The following is a 23476-nucleotide window of genomic DNA, read 5'->3' as shown; positions in this document are numbered from 1 at the left end:
TATGAAGAAACAGGCAACAGATTTAAGACCACAGGTTTTATAACAGATTATTATTATAGGCGATGTAATATTTCAACATCATGATTTTCCCACTGAGAAATTAAATATGCCAATATTTATAGAAGTAATTTGTGTGTATAGAAACATGTTCAACATCATCCAGACTCAGCTGAGTCACCCATGCAAATGGAGTTGCTACCTCCAAAAGTTGTTGTGATGTACTATGCAAAGTAAGGGGATATTTATTAAATTGCTGCTGCCAGTCTTCTGTTGCAAGGATTACAGATATTTGCCATGCATGAGCAAATGTGAATAGGCATTAGAAAAAGTGATTACTACTGTATACAAACCATAATCTCATGGGTGCTCCTCTTTACACTCAGCCAATAGGGGAACCAATATACAGTTTTGTCAATCATTTGTTTCATTGAGGGGTGGATCTTAACACTGCTTTCACTTGCAGATGTGTGATCTCACTGCAATGAAACATTGCTGACAGATATTAAAAGATAAAGGATTAAATAAGATTTTATTGTCACATTTAACTGCTTTGTCAGAGATGTACATTAAAAGTTTGAGTGAGATAAAAATAAAATTTCTTGAATGAACTGATGAGATGGCAACAGCACTTATTTAACAAACCAGCACAACAGATGCTTGTAGATACCCAAAGTTAATAAAACCCAAACACACTTTTTGTTAATTAGAACAGACTGCAGCAATGTAAAACAAAACATATCATGTTAAGGCCAAATAGTATGTTAAGTACTGAAAACAGAAATGTTTATAAAGTCCCAAATGTCCAAGGAGATAGAAGTATTTTTATCATATTTCAAAGCCACTTGGTTTTACTTAGTACAGACAACAGAGAGGCGAACAGACAGATGTGGGATTGTTTAGCTACTGAGTTTTTAGCTGTAGGCAATCATATATCTAAAAGAAGTCTTCATGTGGGTTTTTAATCAAGAGTTGGATTAAATAAAACAGAGACGAATTGTTACAGAATCAAAGGTTTGCCATTTGCTAATTGAAGAAAATGCCTAGTTCGATACTTAGTGGCACTATTTTGTATCTTTTGGGCAATTTTCCCCCTGCAAGCATAAAATAAAAAATATAGTAAGTGCATTCAAAAATTATTTAAACGGATTCCACTTCATGCCTCGCAGGTTCTTACCCCAACATGAGAAGAGCTATAGTTTTAATTTAAGAGGAAAACCCTAGGGGATTGCACTAGACAGCCTCTTCCATTCTCCAGGACTTGTTATTTTATTATTTTATTAATTTATTTATTATTGTATCCCACCTTTTTCCCTAACAGAGACTCAAAGTGGTTTACATAGTAAATCTGCATTATTTTAAATGTTGCATGAAGTTTTGCATTAAATGTTCGGTGCCTGACAGAAATGACCACATTATTTCACTACTTTCTGCTATGTGCTCTTCATTATTTTTAGAACAAAAATGCAACTGATGATAGTGTGGGAAAGTCACTTTAAATCCACCAAGGTCAGAGTAGTTATGCTTAAGACATTCACTGATGATTTACTGGTAATCGCTTTTCTACATAAAAAGGCAACCATAATTTTAAGTGATAGACATTATGCTAGTAGAAAAAGATTGAAACAAACTTCATCTCTATTAAAAGAGCATGCAGAGAATATAGCTCACATTTGTTCCAATCAGGCTGCTTGAAATTATCAAAGGTTTTTGTTTCTGGCAATGATCTATTTGGCTTCACCATTAAAAAGCCTGCTGATCAAAGTTCTTAGAAATGCCCCCCTCCCCCAAAATTCAAGGCATGATAGTGCACGAGGTAAGCTTTGATTTGAGATCATTAGAGTGCCCTTAGTTGCTAAATTCCATTTTTTATGGAGAATATGGCAACAAAAGCCACAGGATTCCCCCCCCCCCCATTTCATTTTGCTTATTTACCAGTACATCCATGAATTTTATCAATATTAGTAGTTTGATTATCCTAATGATTCAATTACAAAACTTGCAAAAATGTATCACAAAAGTGAATAAGCCATCTAAGTTCAAGTCTTCTACATCTGCTGTGCACAATAATCCACTTTTGTAGCCCATTTCCTCCAAGTTAAATCCCAAAATATTTCTGTAACATTTAGGAAAGATAGTGCTATATTAAGCTCAAGTTCCATTAGATCTGGGAGATTTGAGTGTTCCTGGAATCTCCATCCGCATGTGTCAGGGGACGAGAATTTCTTGTCTGTGCGTATTCATTGTCAGATGACTCTGTAGGTTCAAGAAAATTCTCACAGTCACTGTCTTCTGATTCATTAACATTGTCACCGACAGTCGCCTGGGAAGAGGATGGCATGGATGTTCCATTGCCTGAAAGCTTCAATCCTGTATTTGTGGAAACATAACTGGAAGAGCCTACTGCTTGAGGTCGAGGCATGAAAACATTGCTTTCTAGAACACCAGGGCGTATGGCACTGTCATGATTGATTACACTCAAGTCAGCATAAGGAGGAGGAGGATCAGAGGCATCGGGTTCTTCAAGATTACTACCTTCTGCAACAAATCCAGCATGGGACATTCGGGGGATAAATATAGGCTCCAAGGTATCATTTGACATTTGTCTGCTTAAGATGGCCTGCTGCAGTCCTACAAAACAGTGGAAAAATAAATGTAATTAGCTGTCAAAACAAGGTATCTTAATGTGGCAAACTGCATAAAATTTTGATATCATGGGCACTGAAAAGAAACTCACAATGCACCTATGTATTCAACCATGTTTAAGTAAGTCATTTGAGTGAAAAACTGCCAATGTTAAACTGACTGAACTAGTTTTCCTAGAATTCACTTTGCTAGTACTAGCATGCTTCATTATTGAAATGTCTTGCAAGAAGTTAAACCTAGTGCCAAAGTGAAGTGGAACAATTTGGTCTAGTTAACTCAAACGGACAGGATTTCTCAAAGGCAGGCACTAACACAAACTTGATAATAGGCTACTTTGGGTGCATTTATTGCCTCTCAAAAGAGAATTCCTCATGGGCAAAAAAGAATGGTACAGTTACAGCAGAGTATATATAGCATACATGTATTATGCCTCACAGCAGAGGATTGTACTTATGCAGGAAAAGACTGAGGTAAAACCATTTAAAGCAATTTCAATTGGCTATTATTTTGAAAAGCCAAAACCACAACCTAATATTGAGAAGTATGCTGATTTTTAGGCAACAGAATTCCTAACAGCACCTGAACCACAAAACCATCAGATACAGATTTCTCATTTCTGACCTCTTTCCTCAAATGGTACTGAGACCAACTGGGATGAGATCTATGTATCTCTGAACTATACAATAGTAACTTTAATTTTGATTCTTAGCTAATGAGGCGCTGAGGTTTTGAACACTAATTTAGAACTATAACATACCATCTGTCATGGACAAATGAAACTAAACATGCATATAATCTTTTCAAAAGTCAATCTTCTAATGTCAGAAGCAGTATTTTGTGTCTCTAAAATTGAAGGATTTTTTTCCAAACTTTTCAATACTCCTTTGGTTCTTCTGCACAGTGTGGAGAGAATGCAGTGGACAGAAACCATGCAAAATGAGTTCTACCACACTATCAGGCCTATTCAGCTCTCACTTTGGTTACTTGCTACCTTACCCTAAAAGCTTCTGCTTCTTGTCTTATGTCTTTCACAGCATATCTGAGCAATGCGGTTTCATCAAAATAAATCCCCACCATAAGGCAATTAGACAAGGGAGTGGATAGGACAGCATAATATTAAAATATACGCAAACAATAGGGTTTGAATGAGCCCCAAAACTGTAGAGAAACAGAAATAATTGCTGTGTAAGTAACTGTATTGGCCCAAATTTATTTTAGGGTTCTAAATGAATGGCATAGGGTTTTACCCTTGTCAAAATATACAGTCAAACCTCAGATCCCGAGCACCTCCGTTTTGGAATGTTTCGGCTCCCGAATGATTAAAACCCGGAAGTAAATGTTCCGGTTTTCGAACATTTTTTGGAAGCCGAACGTCTGATGCGGCTTCTGCCTGAGTTGGAAGCCATGCCTCGGTTGTGCAACATTTTGGAAGCTGAACGGGCTTCCGGAATGGATTACGTTCAACAACTGAGATTTGACTGTAATGCCTGATTTTAACATGGATAGTATACTGATAAGCAAGTAAAATCAAACCCCAGGGAAAAGTAAGCATGAAAGTGGAAGGCATTCAAGAGCTAGAGAAAAATAATCTGTTGTACTTAGTTATAACTGAAGAACTTGTTCTATACTTGCCATTACCCTAAAGCTTATGCACTTATGGAAAATCTAGTGACTGTTAAACCACTCAGAACTGCTATGCCCCAAAATCAACACACTGCAGAAAGAAATATATTATCCTTCCAATACTCAAACTTGGTATTTAATGGGTTATCCATCCAATCATGTTTTGAACCGTTAGTCATGTATATTGGAGAACTACTTGATAGAAGATCAGAGTAGCACTTAAAGGGCAGGATCACATTCAATACGTCAGAAGCTACATTTGAAGAGGCAACAATAAATAAAAAACAAACATTGCTCCCTAGTGCTGAAATTTCCATCGCACATTTATCTGCCCTCAGCATTTACTGTTTTCTACTTTTAGCACCCCATATATGGCCCTCTCTATTTCTCAATCCACATTTCCTATAATCCTATTTTTCTTTAATCTTATTCCTGATTTCTCTGCTAAGCACTTGCTTGGACTTTCACCACATTCCATCTAGTCATTTAAGTGCCAGCTAATATAGGGAATATTTGTGTTCATGAGTAACACAAAGGGGATATGGTCCAATCCAAAGTGAACTGGGTCCCATTAAAATTTTGTTTACCTGGTACATATTATGAGTTGACGGGAATGGACTTAGAAATAGAAAACACATGGCTTCCCACTCAGCTATTTATAATTAGCAACAAGTATAATCTAAGTGGTTCCTAATTGGAATGGAAGAACTGCCAGCCATATTCATAGTTTAATAACTATGAAAGCTATATTTCAGATATAAGACAAGCATGTTTTAAGGACACACTTCATTCTAGAGCCCCAGAGAACATACAGCGTCTTTCACATCTCCAGATCATAACTGATGCCCATCATTCTGAATACTACAATTAAGTGTCATATTTTGATATTTTCAATGAACATCCCAGTCCACATGTCTACATTAGCAGCAAAGTTCCCATCACTACTAATATAATCATCTCCTAGTTTAACCCTTCCCCTGCTTCTTCTAACACTATTTTTTTCGGTTTGTGCTGCAGTTTCTCCAGCAAAGATTCTTGTGTTAGGCAGGAACTGCATCAGGGATTATCTGCCAATTTACAAAGAGAACTGGAACAGTGTTTAAGAATGGTCAAGGGGAGGGTGCATCTCCAATTCTATAATTGTCCCTGTTCATCAGCTTTCCTTACCCCACAGAATTAAAGTATACATGATATGCCTGATATTTGGTCTAAGGAGGTGGCCACTCACACAAAACTAGATTACTGAGGTGGTGTATGGTATCATCTCTAAATACCCAATGTGATATATGTAGGGCTCTCCAACCCTACAAAGTAAATTGGGTGGCATGTGTGGAAGACATCTTTGTTCCATACAAAGATGGACACAAATGGATATCACCCTTAGAAAAGGGTCTGGAACAAAATGCTATTGTGCTATGCACTAAACTCTAAATATTGGATTTGTTTCCAACTGGACTGTGTAATGGAGCACTGCAGAGCTGAGGGTTCGGTCAATTTTCCGAGCCAGGTAGAGAATATTTACAGAAAAGGCTTACTTATTTCCTGCTCCTTTTCTTGTTTCTTTTGCAAGATTTGTGTTTTTAGCTTATTGACTTCTGCCTGGAAAGTTTCAGCAGCCTGTTCACTCTTCTCTACTTCTATACATACTGCCTAGGAGAAATACACAAGGTTAGTGAAAATTCATGTTCAAAAGCCTTAGTAGAAATGCAATGTACAAAATCAAGTTCCAAGACACAGCCACTGTGAGATTTTCATAATTCATATACATATCTGTTTTGTTTTATTGAACATCTTATGCAATTCATATTCTATATTCTATTACTGTTAATCATTCTGTGACTCCTCAAAACAATATATAAATATACTAAACTAAACTACCAGACATGTATGTTACAAATCTGAACAATAAAGTGGCACAAATGATGCAGTTTCAAATCAACCCACAGGATTCAAGAATAAAAGGGAGATGGCAACTTCATGCATAGCGGGAGTAGGTATGGATGCTTACTTTACCACCGGTAATGCCATAAACCAGGTTTCAGGCACGTAATTGGGGCAGCTACTTAAGTGTAAACATGCAGTTATGGCCTTAATTAAACTTTGGCACAATGGCATCCAGACCTTGAAAAGACCAGATAATAGGCAGTAGGGTCTAAATCACAGAAAAGGAAGGACTGGAGCAAAGAGGGATTTCCATTTTCTGCTAATTTTAAATGCTACAGTATTCTTTAAAGATCCCTTATCAAATATTTAACACACACACACACAGAGCCTTAATGCATTATACAGTAGGGCCTCAATTTTGCAATCAAGTCCAGTGGAGAAAGCCCTTCAGAAGAATGCAGCCGCAAAGATTCAGCATTTTGCCCATGCATATCCTAAAGTGAGATCTGGACATAGTACAATTTGGCCTATTTCCTTGACAGCTACTTTCAGTCTTAAAGCAGGGAAAACTTGTAATAGACAATAATTACCTACAATTCTTATGCTAGAAATTTCTGTTCTATTAAGCATTATTAACTAAATATTTTAATTAGTTGATTTGACTTAATATAGCTTAATATAACTGTTCACAATGTAAGTTGTTCGTGAAATATTTAAATTCAAAATGAAAGTTTTACTGTAGCTTTGCATTAGTAAGCAGAAAGTTGTCACAATAAATACAGAACATTAAAGAAGAATTACCTGTGCTTTTTCTTGAAGTGCATTATAAACCTGATATATAGCCCTGATGTCCTTCATCACACCATCTTTATCAAAAAAAGCAGTACTAAAAATACATCAGAAATAATGTGTTAGAAATGGGCAAATCCTGCTTTTCCAAGATGTCTTTTACCCTTCAAAAGGGTTTACCTTTCAGAGCCATACTCCAGGAAGCAAGGCCTGGACTGCTGAAGCTGTCTGAAAAGGACAGCATCTATGATGCACCCTGCACTGACACAAAGCTCTTTGATTCAGCAGAGGTTTCGATTTGCAGAAAAATGAGGGAGGCAATTTTTGTCAATTCCATTTTCCCCTGCAGTTCTGTGTGCCACTGCACATGTTGCTCCAAAGGGTCCCCAATCCAAGCAAATTGACCAGGGGGTGAGGTTTTGCAGAGGAGAGGGAAATTGGCAAAAATTGCCTCCTTTCCTGTTCCACTGATGGAAATGAGATCAAAGAGCCTTCCATCAAGTAAAAAGACACCATTGGATACGATCCAAAGTTATTTTTGCACAACCTGATGTTATGTTAACACAAGAGAAACATTTATTCCACAAAGTAAATAGACTGTATATTTATTGCACACAAAGCAAACAAAAACAAAAAACAAACCATGACAAACTAAAAGCCAACAAGGAGCCTCATTTAAGCCAATAAAAGTCATACACTTGGAGATCTTCTACAGTTAACGTAGGTCACATTAATGTTGCTTTTCTTGATAATTTGCTTTATCCCAAATAAAGTTTTTGACTTATTTTTCTACTTCTCTGTACTGTTTAAAAAACAGCAGTCATTAAACAAAATCAGATAACCAAGAATGCTCTAGATCTGCTCCTGGTGATATCTAAGAGAGTCATGATAACTGAAATCAATGGATCCACTGCAAGTGTGACTAAGTTAGCGATCACATGCATTTATTTCTAGGCACACCAAAATGGCATTTGTTACATATTAAAACAATGCTCACCCATGCTCCTTAATAACTTTGGTATAATTTTGGGAAGTATTTGGCACTGAAGAGACCTTGTATTCCTGCTGGCTTGTGTTGCCTAGATTAGGAATAGTAAGTGACACTCTTTGATTATACCTGCAGAAAAAGTTTAGAAATATGAGGTTACTTTCTGTAATGTTATTTCCTTACAAGAGATTCCAGTCATAATAATCACCCAGAAGAGCCTTACTACCTCCCCACAACGATTAGGGTTTCAAAAAGCTACAATTAAGAAGGAAATACAACCTAGCAGTTTGGAAGCATGCCAAAAGTGAAAGTAGAAAATAGGTATCGCTCCAGCGGGAAGGTAAACAGTGTTTCCGTGTGCTGCTCTGATTTTGGTGTTCCATTGCACCAGAAGCGGCTTAGTTATGCTGGCCACATGACCCGGAAAAACCGTCTGCGGGCAAACGCTGGCTCCCTCAGCCTGTAAAGTGAGATGAGCGCCGCAACCCCAGAGTCATCTGTGACTGGACTTAACTGTCAGAGGTCATTTACCTTCACCTTTTTTTACTTAACTATTATGATCATAAGTACTGACACCCGAACAAACCATTAGCAGTAAGTAATGACCCTAGGCTACAACTTGCAGCTTACTCCTAGTAGTACACCAAGACCAGGGGAGAAGTGCAGCACTCATGATTTCTCTCAATGCACCAGCATGCTTGCTTATACGCAGTAAGTCATAGCTTGCAGTACATGCAAACCAGAACATTAAAGGAATGCAACCTAGCTTTTTGTTCACCAAACTATAAAGTATAACTAGCTCACTGCTGGAAAATGTTATTGATGGCTATATAAGAAAGAGGTTATTACCCATCACCACTAGAACCAAATAGGTTTTTTTTTTCTAAATAGCTTTTTTTTTTAAAAAAAGGTAAAGCATAATATTTAATTTTTAAGTCACATTGATTAAAGCTGTTTCCCACTAATTATCAGCTACAGTTTTAGATGATTGCTCCATCATCTAAAACTAAAGTTTGCAGTCCTATATGCAAGTACAACCAGATCAGCTATAGAAAGCCAATTTGTGATTGGGTCATTTTCATGACTCTCAAATATTTTAGTTTCTAGTTACTCTTGTGAGCCACAAAGTATCTTTAATGACAAGACAGCAGAATATTTTACTAGCAGATATATTGAGAATACAGTTTTCAATACTACTACTACTACTAACAACAACAACAACAACAACGTATTTGTACCCCACCCATCTAACTGGGTTGCCGCAGCATGATTATTATTATAATCACGATTATGATTATGAGACATAATGGCATTCACTAAACTAACAAGACTCTAAAAATGAATCCTTCTCAAGTTGGTTTTAAATAAACTACTACAATGTGCCATCCAATAATAATTATTACAAATTCCTACATTATATTTTCCATACACAGGCAATGACCAATTATCCGATGGCACATGCATGCACAGCGCTGAACCCAGAAGTGACCTGAAAACATCACGAAATGAGTCACTAAGAGCAGAACAGGGTGTGGGGAGCTTATACATGCTCTGCCAAAGCATGCTTGGGCCAGGAACAGAACCCCTGTGCAAAATGGTCATTGACTGTACCTCTCCTTTCTGGATATATTACTCAGCAGTTTTGTATAATTAGGGGGAAATCATGACAGCTTCCACAGAAGAGCATATACTTCTGGATTTTGTCTGTGGATTATGTCATCTGGTACAATACACACCAGCTATTTAGCACTTGAAGCAACTGAAACACTCAGAGGAAAAGCAACTTGCACATCATCTGTGACTATTACTTTTTTTAATTAAAAAAAAACATTAAAATGGACGAACAGTTTCCCTCCACATCTTATAAACTGTTTACCTTCGGTTTGGTCTAAAGAGAACATATTCTAAAGCATGTGTTGAGTTATTTGCGGTTGAGATGAAACTGAAGAGAAGGAAGACAAGATCAGGCACTCCAAGAATCTGTGTCAGCTGTTTATGAATGATGTGTTCTCTATATGACATTTGTTGCTGGGTGTTTCTCCTAAATCTGTACCATCCAATAACGTTCTACAATAAAGATTGAATTAGGGAGTATTAACTGAAGGATAAAAATTGCATCTCAAAAGTACAATCAATATAGATTAATTATGAAGTCCCAACATGCCAGAATTCTTAAGCCTAATTATTCCAATCAAAGAAATAAATGGCATTCTGCACGATAGAATTGTTGCAATTTAGAGAAAATCGAATCCCTTCATGTTACCAACAATCCCATGCTTCAGGAAATATGACACTTTGCAGAGACAGGAAAACTTCTGTTTCAAAGGCAGCAGATATTATTACTGAAGTACATTCAATTTAACTTGCATGCTGCTTATCACATGATCCCTAAAAGCTTCTTTTTCCTCAAGTCCTTATGTTTTTCTACTGTTTAAGTAAAATCTCTTATTGTAGCAAACCCTTTTATGCCTGAGGGCCACATTCAAAGTTATCCAATGCTCTGAGGACCGCATGACACTGTGTGTGTGTGTGCGCGTGTGTGTGTGTGTGTCAGTGTCACTCTCTCATACCACAGGGGAGGGAAAAATCTCATCTTTAAGTTGTTATGGGTAAAGAGAATGAAAACTCTCAGCTCACAATGAGGTTCAAGACCGCCCACTCTCCTTGCTCATCAGATCTGCATTCTCATCATCAACTGATCTGGACAGAGAGATTGAAACCTCTCTGGTCACACCAGCTTGATGGGTCTCAAATGCAACACCTCCCTTTCCCAGTTTAAAAACGCACCATCAATGCAGCCAAATTGTTGAGGGGTGTGGGGAGCTGCTAAAAATGGTCTGCAAAGCCAAATATAGTCACTATCAACCTCTGCTGTAGATACTAAGAAAACAGTACTAAGATACTACAAAATTTCCCTTCTTCAGAACTGAAGTAAGAAGAATAAATAGAAATGTTATTGAATATTTAACTTTGCACAATAATTCCTACAATTATTTAGATCTTACTTGAAAGGAAACTAAAAGAAACCCCTCTCTATATTTCAAAGAGAACGGAAAACATTTTTTCCATGAAAGCCACAGGAAAGATGAAAGCGATGAGGAAGTTCCACCCGATTATCAGCTGTAACTGAGAGTTAGGCTGCTGATTGTTATGAACCACTAAGTCCCTTTTAATGTCATTGGCAAAGATTTTCCCCTTTCATTTTTAAAAGAAATTTAGAAAGATATAGAACTAAACACAAGATATGGCAGTGCCCCAGTGAACTAGCAAGTACAATTAAAATATTGCATGAAGAGAAAAACCAACTACAATTCTAAAAAAAGTCTTTCCACACTGTTGAGTGCTGACCACATGGGTTAGAAGTAGTGGGCACTGCTCTGCTGTGGGTATACTCCTTTGGTAGGAAGTTACAGAAAAGTAGTGCTAGAAAACCTATTTCCTAAAAGAAGTATTGGGAAATTCCTTGGGGTTATATCCTACATCTCATCCTATTTAACACTGACATGAAACTGAATTCAGTCAAGCAAAGGGAGCAACAACTACAAAAAAAGTTAACATTTAGGCAATTCTTCTTCACCAGTCCTACAGGATTCAGAGAGACTGAGAGATGGCTCAGGGGAGAGACAGGGGGCAGAGCTCCCCATTATCAGTTGTCTGTGAATGCTCACTGGGATACTTTCCCTTCTTTTATTTTTTACATATCCATTTCACATACAGTGTGAGTGTATGTGCATACAGACTGGCCACAAACACTTGGGACCAAAAAGGTTAGCTACGGCTGGTCTAATATTTAACATATTTCCCTTCATCATTCTTTATCATAAAATGTTACATTACTTTTTCTTCAGGCCTTACTGGTAGCACAGAGAAAAAAATAATAAAGAAGTGCAGACTTACTTTTCTCTGATCTTTAAGAATCCTATCCAAATTCTCTTCATTGACTTTGCCCGCATAGTCATAAAAGCTTAAGAAAGAAAGAAAGAAATAGGTTTGGCTTAGAATCAAGTCAGTGATGTTTAGTGGAATAAAATGTAATATACTGTAAAGGTGTGTCTGAGGCTTTTATTCACTACATTCGTGAACGATTAAACCTTATAGAAAAATATTATGGGGAAGTTAAACAGCTAAGTTATGAAAAATAACATATGTACCCCTGAAAAAAGTCTGCTATTAAATGTTGAGTTCACAAGTAACAAATCCACAGCTAATGCTTATAAAAAATTATCTCAACTAGCTCTTGCTCACATGCCTGTTACTTATAACTAAAGGACAGGAGTTCACCTGCAGAAGCAGCATTCAAGACCAAAGCATCCTTTTTTGGGTTGGAATATTGTTTAGGGTTTTTTCTGTTGGGGTGGGATTGTTGCTGTTTCTGATATTATTTTTTTGGTATCTTTATTTTAGATCTTAATATAATTTATGTGGAAATTGCTTAATTTGGTTGTTTTTTATTGATTGTTTATGGATACTTTTGTTATGTTTGTAATTATGTTTTTTTTCATGTTGTAAGCCGCCTTGAGCATAGTTTGAATTATGGAAATGCGGCATACAAATAAAATTATGTACGCATGTATGTTTCCTTTTGTTAGAAACTGATGCTTACACTTTAGATCACTGTCAGTCTGTACATGCTATGTATCCATTCAACACATAATGGGCACAGGAGTTGTGTGTAGACAGCGGTATAGTGTGGACCAGGCATATATATTTATGTACAAGTAAGCCTTATCCACTTTTATCTCTGTGGGTATTAGATGTACTGTATAAGCAGAGCATAATCTCTATTCAAACACAACACTGTAAGGAAGGAACAATTAAGTAAGGCAAACACACCCAGTCTGCAAGTATCCACACTCAAAACACCCACTGTGTGTAGAATACATATAAAATATGCATTTTTAGATATTTTATAATGAGATTTGTAAGGCATGTCTTTGAAATGAGGATGCATCCTTCAGATAGCATTTTTATCTCCCTAAAAGCAGTTCCAAACAATTAACTTTCTTAGCCTCCATCTCAAAGAGGTTAACATGAGAATCACATATTTATATCAGCATCAAGATGGAGCCGTCATTTAACTGAGCATACAGAGTAACTAAAAATCACAAATTTCTACATCTGAAGAGAAACTTAAGTATATCCTGTATTAGAAAATGACATTCCTTCTAGACTTATTAGCCTCTTTGTAGAGGAGGTTTACAGTACATTACACTCATTGACAGCAGTCAGTCTAATAAAGAAATTTTCTTTTTAAAGTATTGGGACACTAAAGGCACAGTAAAATAGGCATTATTCCAACCATGTTAGTTTCTTATTTCATACAAGTGCTACTATTTAGCAAAACGAAGCCTATTCTTATACAGAACAATGTCAAAGGTTGCATTTCTCTTAAAATAAATCACTATCAGATGCTGTGCATTGTGTACAAATTCTTATTCTTGTACATGTTTAAGTAAAAGAAGAGGTCTAAACTCTATTGACAACAACATTGTATAATCTGAACTGAATTTTTTTTTATTTTAATGTATTTTTATTAAAGATTTTACAAATGTATGTGCAACGTCTCTCTCTCGTATTTTTTTTCCAAGTAACACTTTTTTGAAAAAACAAAACAAATCGGTTTCATTTGTTGAGACATTAGGAAGAATAGGAGGAAAGAGGTGGAGGGGGGGAAAGATGAGTGGGGTTGGGGTTGGGTGGTCATGTTCTGAACTGAATTTATAACAAATGTCTTTGTATATATAGACACCTATTGCTTTCAGCTTTCAACTTTCCTATGTGGAAGTGCTGGTATTTCTAGGATTGGCAGAAAGTTTCAGACAGCTTCTGAGAGCCAGCATGGTGTAATGGTTACCACTGGACTAGGACCTCAGAGGCTAGGGTTCAAATCCCCTGGCAAAGCTCCCTAGATGATCTTCAAGAAGTTAAAAAATTGTCCAGTAGCACCTTACAGATCAACTAAGTTTGTTCTGGGTATACGAAAAGCTTATACACAGAACAAACTTAGTTGGTCTCTAAGGTGCTACTGGACAATGTTTTTATTCATTTTGACCAACACAGCTACCTACCCTAAATTCAAGAAGTTACCAATTCTCAGCCTGAGCTATCATATCACATAGTTTTGAGGATAATATGTAGTAGGGGAGAACTACATACATGGTGTTCAGTTCCTTGGAGGAAAGGTGGAATATAAATGTAATATCATAAAAACATAGAATTAGAGTTGGAAGAGAGCCCTGAGTGTCATCTAGTTCAACTCCATACAATGCAGGAAACTGAACTAGATCATGCAAGACAGATGGCCATCCAATCTCTGCTTAAAAACCTCCAAGGAAGGATAATCCACCAATTCTTGCTGGAGTCTGTTCCAATGTCAAACAGCTTTTATGGTCAGAAAGTTCTTCCTGGTGTTTAGTCAGAATCTCCCTTGTTGTAACTTAAATCTCTGGAGTAGGAGAAAACAAGCTTGCTCCATGCTCTATGTGACAACCTTTTAGCTATTTGAAGATGGCTATCAGATCTCCTCTCAGTCTTATCCTTACCAGACTAATAAATAAAATGCTCTAAAAAAGAAGAGAATCCATAAAATTGGAAAGCTCTTGGACACAGGGGGGAAAGATGCAAAGGCCACCATCACTAGTGACATTTTCTCTTAACATGTACCACGCTTAAATAAAGATTTTAAAAATATGTTTTTGTAAACCACTTACAGAATCTTTTTAATTTTTACAATTATGTGGTATATAAATTTTGTTAAATGTCTTCATTAAAACATCATGTCAATAAGTGTGATAAATAAACTGGCTGGAAATCTTGAAGAGGATAAATACATACCAAGCAATAATTTTATGGGACTGCCTAAATTAGCAATAGCTATACATTTAACACATACAGCATCAATTGTATTACATACAGATCGTGGAATCTGTAAAATACGATATGGCAAAAAGTATTCTGTGAATGTGGAGAGCCACAAAATGAAGGAACTGAACCACTTAAAAACTTACTTCCTATTAAATCACTTGGTACAAACAGGGCAACTTGGCATCTGCATTCTTTTAGCCATAACAATAAATCCATATATATCTAGAAAGCTAGTCATATTTCTAAGTCTCTGAAAGGATGAGCTGAATTTTTAAAAAGGAATTATTTTTAAAAGGAGACTTTATAAGGAGAAAAGACTCATTTAGGTATTACTTTTAATGTGATGCATTGCAAATATGTAAAATAATGTATACGACATATGGGAGCTCCCAAGCGCATTCAGGATTTATTTTTGTTCTTTATAAAGTTGAAGGATGTTCTTTCGTAACACCTGTGGTATTGATTTAAAAAATAGTAATTAGACTGGAAGCTCATTCTGAGAGTTATACTAATGCTGGTTTCAGCCCACCTACAATTGGCACAGAGGAAAAAGAAAAAGATGACAAAGTAACTTACCTAAAGAGTTTGGAACAAGGCTCATGATTATGGATATCTGTAACAAGAAATTGACAGTGTAAGTTTCAGTTTTACTTTGCATCAAGTGGAAAGCTACCAAGATGTACCCCAAATGTTTTTTCCCCAAACATCAACCCAAGAGCAAATACCCAATTCCATTTCCCTAAACATATAAAGAACGTTTCTAATATCAATGAAATTAACGTATACAAGTGTTTTGCTCTTTAGTCATATTATTTTTACCATAATCAACAAAAGGGCACTATTCCACAGATACTGGAACAACACTTGGCACTTATAAACATGTAGCCACACTTCCAATTGAGTGGCTTCCTTCCCCCTTAGGAACTGAACTGTATTTCAAGCACAATAAAAAAAGTATGTAACTCAGCTGTGTATCTGCTGAACTAGAAAAACATGTACCCAGGTGCAAGTGGCCTCATGAAGTAGATGCTCTTTTCTTAACTACCTGTCCCCGAAGCCCGGAAGTGTACACCTGGGGCGTTTTATCATATGCCACAGAAAGTAGAAAATCAAGTAGCACCAGTGAACAGAGTTCCACATATTTCAGTCGAGAAACTTACCTGACCATTTTTTGATAATTCAAAGCATTAAACATGGGAGTGAAATGAATGAATGAATGAATGAGGTTCAATTGCAGTGCAAGTTATTAAACTGTAGCTACTTACCAATAACTTGCAGAAATTCAATGTTGCTGATTTGAGAGTCACTAATACTAAACGTCTCCTCTTGCCTTATCTCTCCCAAAAGAAATCCTTCCTATAAAATTGAACAAAATAATTATGATTAATGACAAAACCTACAATTGTACTCCATCATGTTTTATCTTCATGCAGTTTTCGTAACTACATGTAACTGAAATTATTAAGGGCACAATCCAAGGTTGCACAAATGGACCTCTTACTCATAGAATAATAGAAATGTACAGTTAGGAGGTACCCCAAAGGTCATCTAGTTCAACCCCTGTAATGCTGGAATCTCAGCTAAAGGATCCATGACTAATGGCCATCCAACCTTTGCTTAAAAACCGCCAAGGAAGCAGAGTCTACTGCCTCTTGTGAGAGTCTGTTCCACTGCCAAACAGCTTTCACTGTCAGAATGTTCTTTCTGATATTTAGTCAGAATCTCATTCTTGTAATCTGAAGCCATTGGTTTGAGTCCTACCTTCCAGAAACAAGCTTGTTTCCTCTTCCAGGTGATAGTCCTTGGGATATCTGAAGATGGCTATCCTATCTACTCTCAGTCCCCTCTATTCCAGGCTAAACATACCCAGCTTCTTCAACTGTTCCTCATAAGGCTTTGTTTCCAGACCCTTGATCATCTTAGTTGCCCTCCTCTGCACATGTTCCAGCTTGTCAACATTATTCTTAAATTGTGGTGCCCAGAATTGGACACAGTATTCCAGGGGTGGCCTGACCTGGGCAGAATAGAGTGGTACATCTGGAAACCATACTTCTGTAGATGCAGCCTGGAACAGAATTAGCTTTTTTGCTGCTGCATCACACTGTTGACTCATGTTAAGAGTACAAAGACCCCTGGATCCTATGGGGTTAATAAGCTTTCTTTCTGAATCAAAGTGGGCACATGTTCTAGCTGGGATCATTCCAGGGTTGTGCATGTGTGAGCAGACTAAACTTCCATTCATACAGTAGGATAAATTCACTCATAGATTGCTAAATCAAAATGCCAGGATGGCTCAATAGTAGCCTCATGCAATAAACTATATTATATCAAAGACTGTTAAATGTTTTCCCTTTATTTCCTGTGTATTTAAATTACATTGAGATTTTGTATATTCATTATATATAGTGGAATGCCAAAATATTCTTCACTGGAATATCACTGAAGTTGACTGGTTAAGAAATTATTTTGCACACAATACTAACCTATGGCTTACCACTGCCTCTCTTCTCCTCTTATGCAACCAAAATGGCTTCACTAGTATATAATTTCAGTTTCCCTGAATTTTGTTTCAAAATAAGCAAACTTCAAACCATTGGTTTGTTTTCAACCAGAACCCCTGACAAGAAGCAGAGATTCAGAAAAAAAATTGGGGGGAAATGCGGGTTAAGTCCTTCACTTACCGGTAGCTGAAATAGAGGAGGAATCGGGAACCTACAAGCCTGAGGGTTTGCTTTGTCTCAGTTCCAGCTTATACACATAGTGCTCAACCATGGTTGAGCACTGTGTGAATGTGGCCAGTGTGTCACATGGGCCCCTGCTGGAAATATGAAGCAGGTTCACAGAGGCAGAGAATTTGGGACCTTTAGATTCTGTTTACGGAACACAGCATTTTCAATTGTTAGCACAGGACTTATGTTTACATCCTATCACATCAAGACTATTTTTTTCCTACAGTGAAGTCAGATGTAACCCCAAAAGGGGCTTAGAACGATATTAAAATAAGAGCAAGGCAACGATAAAGCTTGCTGAATAGAGAAGGTAAAAACAGCAGCTTAGAACTTCTCTTGTTCTCTGTAGTCTATCCTAAGTACACAAATGGAATTTGAAAGTTGGCTTCTTCACTTCACTATTTAAAATAACATGCAAGCTACTTGGTTCTGAAATAATGTATAGAGCAAGCATTCCAGATAAAACAGGACTACAAAATGCTATCAGTGCATATTTGCAAAAGCTACAATCCAGTAGCTGCATACTGCAAAAAAGTAGGCAGAACATTCCTATTTGGGGCTTTGGAACAGCTTGCACTTTAAGAAGCTTGCCTTCCAGAGCAGACAACAGAATTCACTGATCCGAAGTCAAAATTGTTTAAGTTGCAAACAAAAAGTTCATCTGAAGGACAAAAAGTACTGAATTTAGCACACAGATCTGTAAACAAAGCATAATGTAACAGAAACCAAAGATACCATTAACTTATTTGTTTGCTATTTATCAACAAGCAAAATAAAATTAAAATAGGCCTGTTTTCCTAAAACAGTCATATTGTTTTACCCAATAAACCACAAGGTTGGGGAATATTGTTTTCCAAATCTATACTCTACCTTGTTAGCCCCGAAAGTAGCTCATATAAACTTAAACACAATTAATGGTAATCCAAAAATCCATTAAAATTCAACTGCAAATTAGTTTTTTGTTTGAAACAAGAAATTAAAAACAAAAATTAAAACAAAGCATAGCATTTTTATGGTGTTAGGAAAGAGACATAAACTCCTTAACAAGAGGAGTCTAAAGATTCTGAACAGAATATGTTGCTTTGTTCTTAAGTGTTTTCTTCCCACAGGGAACAAATTCCATCTATGGACAGAATAGCATAGAGGAATATACACTGAAAATATAACATGAAAATTCTACATGATTTCATTATCATCATTCCAAAAGTACTTTTTTGGGGGGGGTATTGCTAGTATATGCCTAAAATAACAAGAGAATTATGAAGGAGCTGCACATAATTATGCTCAATATGCTTACTGTTCAATAAGTCAAAACACATTATGGAACTCCTACTATGGCTTCAACTGGACAACACCAAACAATGCCAATGTGACAAGCCTCTCCGGTCCCTTCCTCCCTGCCCCTTCTATGTAGCGATCCCTCCATTCCTGTTGGTAAACTGAAGGATACAAATACATGCAAAATGGCAAAATGTATCATTTAAAACATTTTCTAGCCTACCCTGCAACTTCTAAACTCTTACAACATCTTACAGGACATTCTAATAGCAATGAGAAGAAACACATTTCTGCAAGTAGTATAAAAGCAGTGAACTGGGAATAGATGAAAGAGTCATGGCAATTAAATAAGAGTTAACCAGTTTAGGAAGTTTGTGTGAATAAAAATTGCCAGAATCATATAAAGTTTGGCACCCAAGTGAGCCTCCCTGTGAAGAACATTCAGCAACAGGGAAAGCCCTTTCCATGGCCACCATCCCCAATACCTCAAGGACTAGCTCTCCCCATGTGAACCAATCCGAACCCTGTGATTATCATCTGAGGGCCGTCTTTGTGTGCACCCTTCGTGGGAGGTCCAGAGGCAAAAAAAGAACAGACATTTTATGTGTTCCGTGTGTGTAAAATGCTCCCCTCAGGAGGTTTGCCTCGAACTGTTGGTACATATCTTTAGGCGCCAAGCAAAAACATTCCTCTTCAGTCTGGCCTTTGGCTGTTAACTAACTATGGCCTTTTAAAGTTGGGTTTTTGGTTTGGTTTTGTTTTTAAAAAGATGCTTTAATTTGCCTTCAGCAAGACAAAGCATCCAATAAATTTAGTAAGAATGATATATATACAGGTGGCAACGCTACTAAACCATTCTACGTTCTATGTGAGCTCTCTCAATTTTTGGATTATTAATATAAGATTTAGAACGTAGAATGGTTTGGTAGCGTTTTGTGTGCCGCTTATGTGCTGCTTACTTTATACAGATAAAATATAACAGACAGAATTCTACAGGATGTGGTGCTAGTGTGTGAAAACAGTCAAGATCCAAGGATCCCCAGACATGCACCTCCAGATAGTGGAGACATCAGGTACCATCCTGGTGCCTGGGTATCTTCACTTGGTCGCAAGTAGCCGACAGCCAAGTGCAAAATGTGCCTGGAAAATTTTGAACACTGCGTGTGACTGCTGACACACTTATCATTTTCGTCCCTGGAAGGAATAATGGGATGGGCTTATACTCACTCTGCCAACATGTGCAATGACCCAGAACCTAACCCCCACTGTGGAAACAGGGAGTTGCCCATACAGAAAACTAACTTAACTATTGACATAAGTACTGAACCACGTTAGTGCAGTGTCCCTGATCCCCAGTTAAACCAGAAGGATACCATCTAGTATCCAAGAACACTGAAAGCCTCCAGGTGGACTCTTTTCTTTCCCCAGCATAAATATTATCCATCATAGTAAGGACCACTGTTTCATTGTTAAATCCAGCTTGAAAGACACCTGCTTAGTGAAACTGGAAATGCACAGCCATCACTTTCTTAAGCACTTTGCTCTAAAAGCAAATATAAGTGATTAACCAGTACTTATGATTGAGGATTCTTTATGTGTGCTCTTAACCATCTTTTTCTAGGTTGTGGAAGCCACTTGTTCTTACAAGGAGGCTTGTCTCACTTCCTGGCTCCAACCAGTCATTCCTTCTCAATGTTATAAGCCAAGGGGACAAAAGCACGCCATCCTTGAAATCCCCAGCAAAGTAAGTTGGTCTCACATTTTCAGAGACAAAACAGCAGAATTTATGACATCCAGGCTGAGATAGCTGCAGGTGATTTTATCCTCAAAGCAAATATATTCCACTGCACCTCTATGGGTTTTACAATTACAGTTGTACCTTGTTTTGCAACTGGGTTCCGTTCTAGAGCCCTGGCTGCTAGCTGAAAAGGACGCAGGGCAAAGCGCTGAGTATGCGTGCGGGGCGGTTTACACTTCTGTGCATGCGCGAGCAGCAAACCCGGAAGTAACCTGTTCTGGTACTTCTGGTTTTGTCATGGACATTCGCTGGAATGGATGCTAGACGAGGCGGATGTTTGTGTAAGTATTACTGTATCATGTTATGGATGACACTGAAAGCTACTGTAAGCCCCCCCCCCCCCCAATTCTGTTGGTCTACAACAAACTAACAGAATCGTGGTGCAGATGCATTTTGCCATCATTATTATTGTCACAGTGGGTCAAAAAATGGGCTCATATGCTGCTACATTTAAGTCTTCTGCCACTTGAGTTCAAGCTATCGCCAAACTTGTGTGCAACCCATAACATGTGGTAGGCTGATAGAATGTGACAGCCCCATGGTTGTAATGGTACCTTTTACCTTGTAATGGTAGCAATGAATTCCAGAGACACACCAACAAAATTTCCAAATAAATGTTGAGAACTTCACAGAAACAAAAGCCTGCAAATCTTCAACACCACACCAGACTACTGATCAGCTGTACAATAGGATTTCTAATCCATCTTTATTGCCCAGCACCAGTTATACGCAGAACCTGGAGTTGACCAAAAAAGGAGAAGTCGTCTCTGTAGACTGCAGCCAATACCTCCTGTCAGACCACCTGGCCTAGAACTATCCAAATATTTTGTTATCTGACCATCCATCACCAACTGCATCTTATTCTGCCCAAAAGAACTTCAGGAGGACCCATCTCCCAGAGATTTGAGCCTTTAGTTTCTAGAGGTCTTAGTCCATTAGTCCACTTACATCATTATAACCATTACACCACATCAGGAAACACTCAGACACATACTAAAACAATGCAACATTGTTAAAGATATTACAGAATCAGTATAATGAGGGTGTATTGATAAAGAACTTAAGCAAGGAAACATACAAATAAAGCACCACCTGCAACTAACTATCTAAAGGATAGACTTAATGTCATGCTGCAGTCACCTAGTAGTACTTCTGAAGGGGAACATTCAGAACTTCACCAACTGGTGGGTAGTTTTGTCCCTCAGCTTAAACCAGGGGTAGGAAACCTAAGGCCCATGGGCCGGATGCGGCCCAATCGCCTTCTCAATCCGGCCCACGGACGGTCTGGGAATCAGCGTGTTATTACATGAGTAGAATGTGTCCTTTTATTTAAAATGCATCTCTGGGTTATTTGTGGGGCATAGGAATTCGTTCATAATTTTTTTTTCAAAATACAGTCCGGCCCACCACATGGTCTGAGGGACAGTGGTCCGGCCCACAGTTGAAAAAGGTTGCTGACCCCTGGCTTAAACCATCACTATCTATAGCTTTCACCTAGATCTTTTCATCTCCCCCCCCCCCCGAGGTTTCTCACCTAGAAAACAAACGGGTTACATCCAGTATTGTGGGTTCTCAAAATAAAATAAATTTAATTGAAAAAACAGCATATTTTGCATTCAGTAGTTTTCAGTTAGCCTCACGCTTTTGATAATTTAGCATATTTTAATAATTTAAACACAAACCTAAACAGTTTAGAACTGTCTAGCTTTGCTGTAACTGCAATTGCATTTGGCATCCATGCATTATTGCTAATGAATCAGATTCCTGCCCCCCCCCCCCAGAAAAACAAAGTACAGGAAAATGTTCTATAGCAAGGCTTCACTTGCTATATTCAATTCTTCTAGCAGCCTAACACTGCAGCTTACCACGGCTGAACCCCGTCACTATAAACAAATATAGTTTTTATTACTACAGGGGTCCTAGTTTCTCTTTTAATTTTACTGTTACCCTTGTTTCTATAGGTAAACAAAACAGCTTCTATAGATACATCCAACGAGATTTCTTTCCTTTTTAACAGGCTGTATTATCTCCAAAGCCAGTCTCTACATGTTGCTTCATAAATACCAAGTAAAAGCGCCCAGGGCACCAGGTTGGGAAAAGCTGCATGACGGCTCCACGGGCGGCTTCGTTATCAAGCTCAGCTGTTTTGTATTCTCAGCACGCGTTTTGCTTATCCCCACCTCGAATGGCTGTCTTCCCAAAAGGTCGCCCACTCGCCCTGCCATCCCCGCCCCCCAGCTAAACACAGCTTTCTTCCCCCTCGTATGTCGCTTCCCACGGCGGGCTCGGCCCAGGCTACCTGCCGCGCTCCGCTTCCTATCGCCGCCTCCCCCTTCTTCCCTCTCACGACCGTTTCCTCTCGCGCAAGGCTTGCCTCCCCTGCCTCCCCCCCGGGAAGTGTGTGTGTGAGAGAGAGAAACGTCGCCTCACACGGGGCACTTACATGGTCGGCGCTACTGTTGGTGCTGTAGTAATAAACGGAACTGAACGTGTAGCCTGAAATGGAAGCCGCCATGATGGAGCCCCGCCGCCGCCGCCACCTCCGACGACGGTCCCACAAGCCACCGCACCTGCGCCTCCCCGGCTCACCCTCGCGCCCGGGCTTCCGGCGAGCGCCGCGAGGCCTCCTGGGAAACGTAGTTTCCCCGCGAGCCGTTAGAAGCCCATGGGTCTGAGGGAAGGGGCCCCTCAGGAGCACCCGCGGCCTCGCCGTGAAAAGGCGCGGTATAGCGAAATAGCTGCGCGGAGAATGTCAGGATTCGGAGCAAGGCCTTCTTTCATTTCTCGTAACTGGGGCCAGTGGCCCACCCCCGGTTCCCACCTTTCCGCCAATTATAGGAAATCTCCTATTGACTGCAATGGAGGTTGAACCGCTTCCTC

General features: G+C 38.4%; 1 protein-coding gene across 1 annotated transcript; it reads right to left on the bottom strand.

The window, feature by feature from the left end:
- Positions 1 to 512: 512 nt before the first annotated feature.
- On the bottom strand, positions 513 to 23165 carry ABRAXAS2 (abraxas 2, BRISC complex subunit). The gene is made up of 9 exons (XM_083439735.1): positions 23040 to 23165; positions 16057 to 16147; positions 15368 to 15404; positions 11825 to 11891; positions 9804 to 9994; positions 7937 to 8056; positions 6952 to 7036; positions 5802 to 5916; positions 513 to 2628 (listed from the first exon to the last, which is right to left on the bottom strand). The coding sequence occupies exons 1-9, from the start codon at positions 23109 to 23111 to the stop codon at positions 2159 to 2161; spliced, it is 1248 nt and encodes a 415-aa protein (XP_083295861.1). The 5' UTR covers positions 23112 to 23165; the 3' UTR covers positions 513 to 2158.
- Between the last annotated feature and the right edge of the window lie 311 nt (positions 23166 to 23476).

The sequence above is a fragment of the Podarcis tiliguerta genome (assembly GCF_965153285.1).
Source record: "Podarcis tiliguerta genome assembly, chromosome: 5".
NCBI classification, from domain to species: domain Eukaryota; kingdom Metazoa; phylum Chordata; class Lepidosauria; order Squamata; family Lacertidae; genus Podarcis; species Podarcis tiliguerta.
Note: the sequence above shows the minus strand (reverse complement) of the source record. Positions and strands in the feature narration are given on the sequence as shown.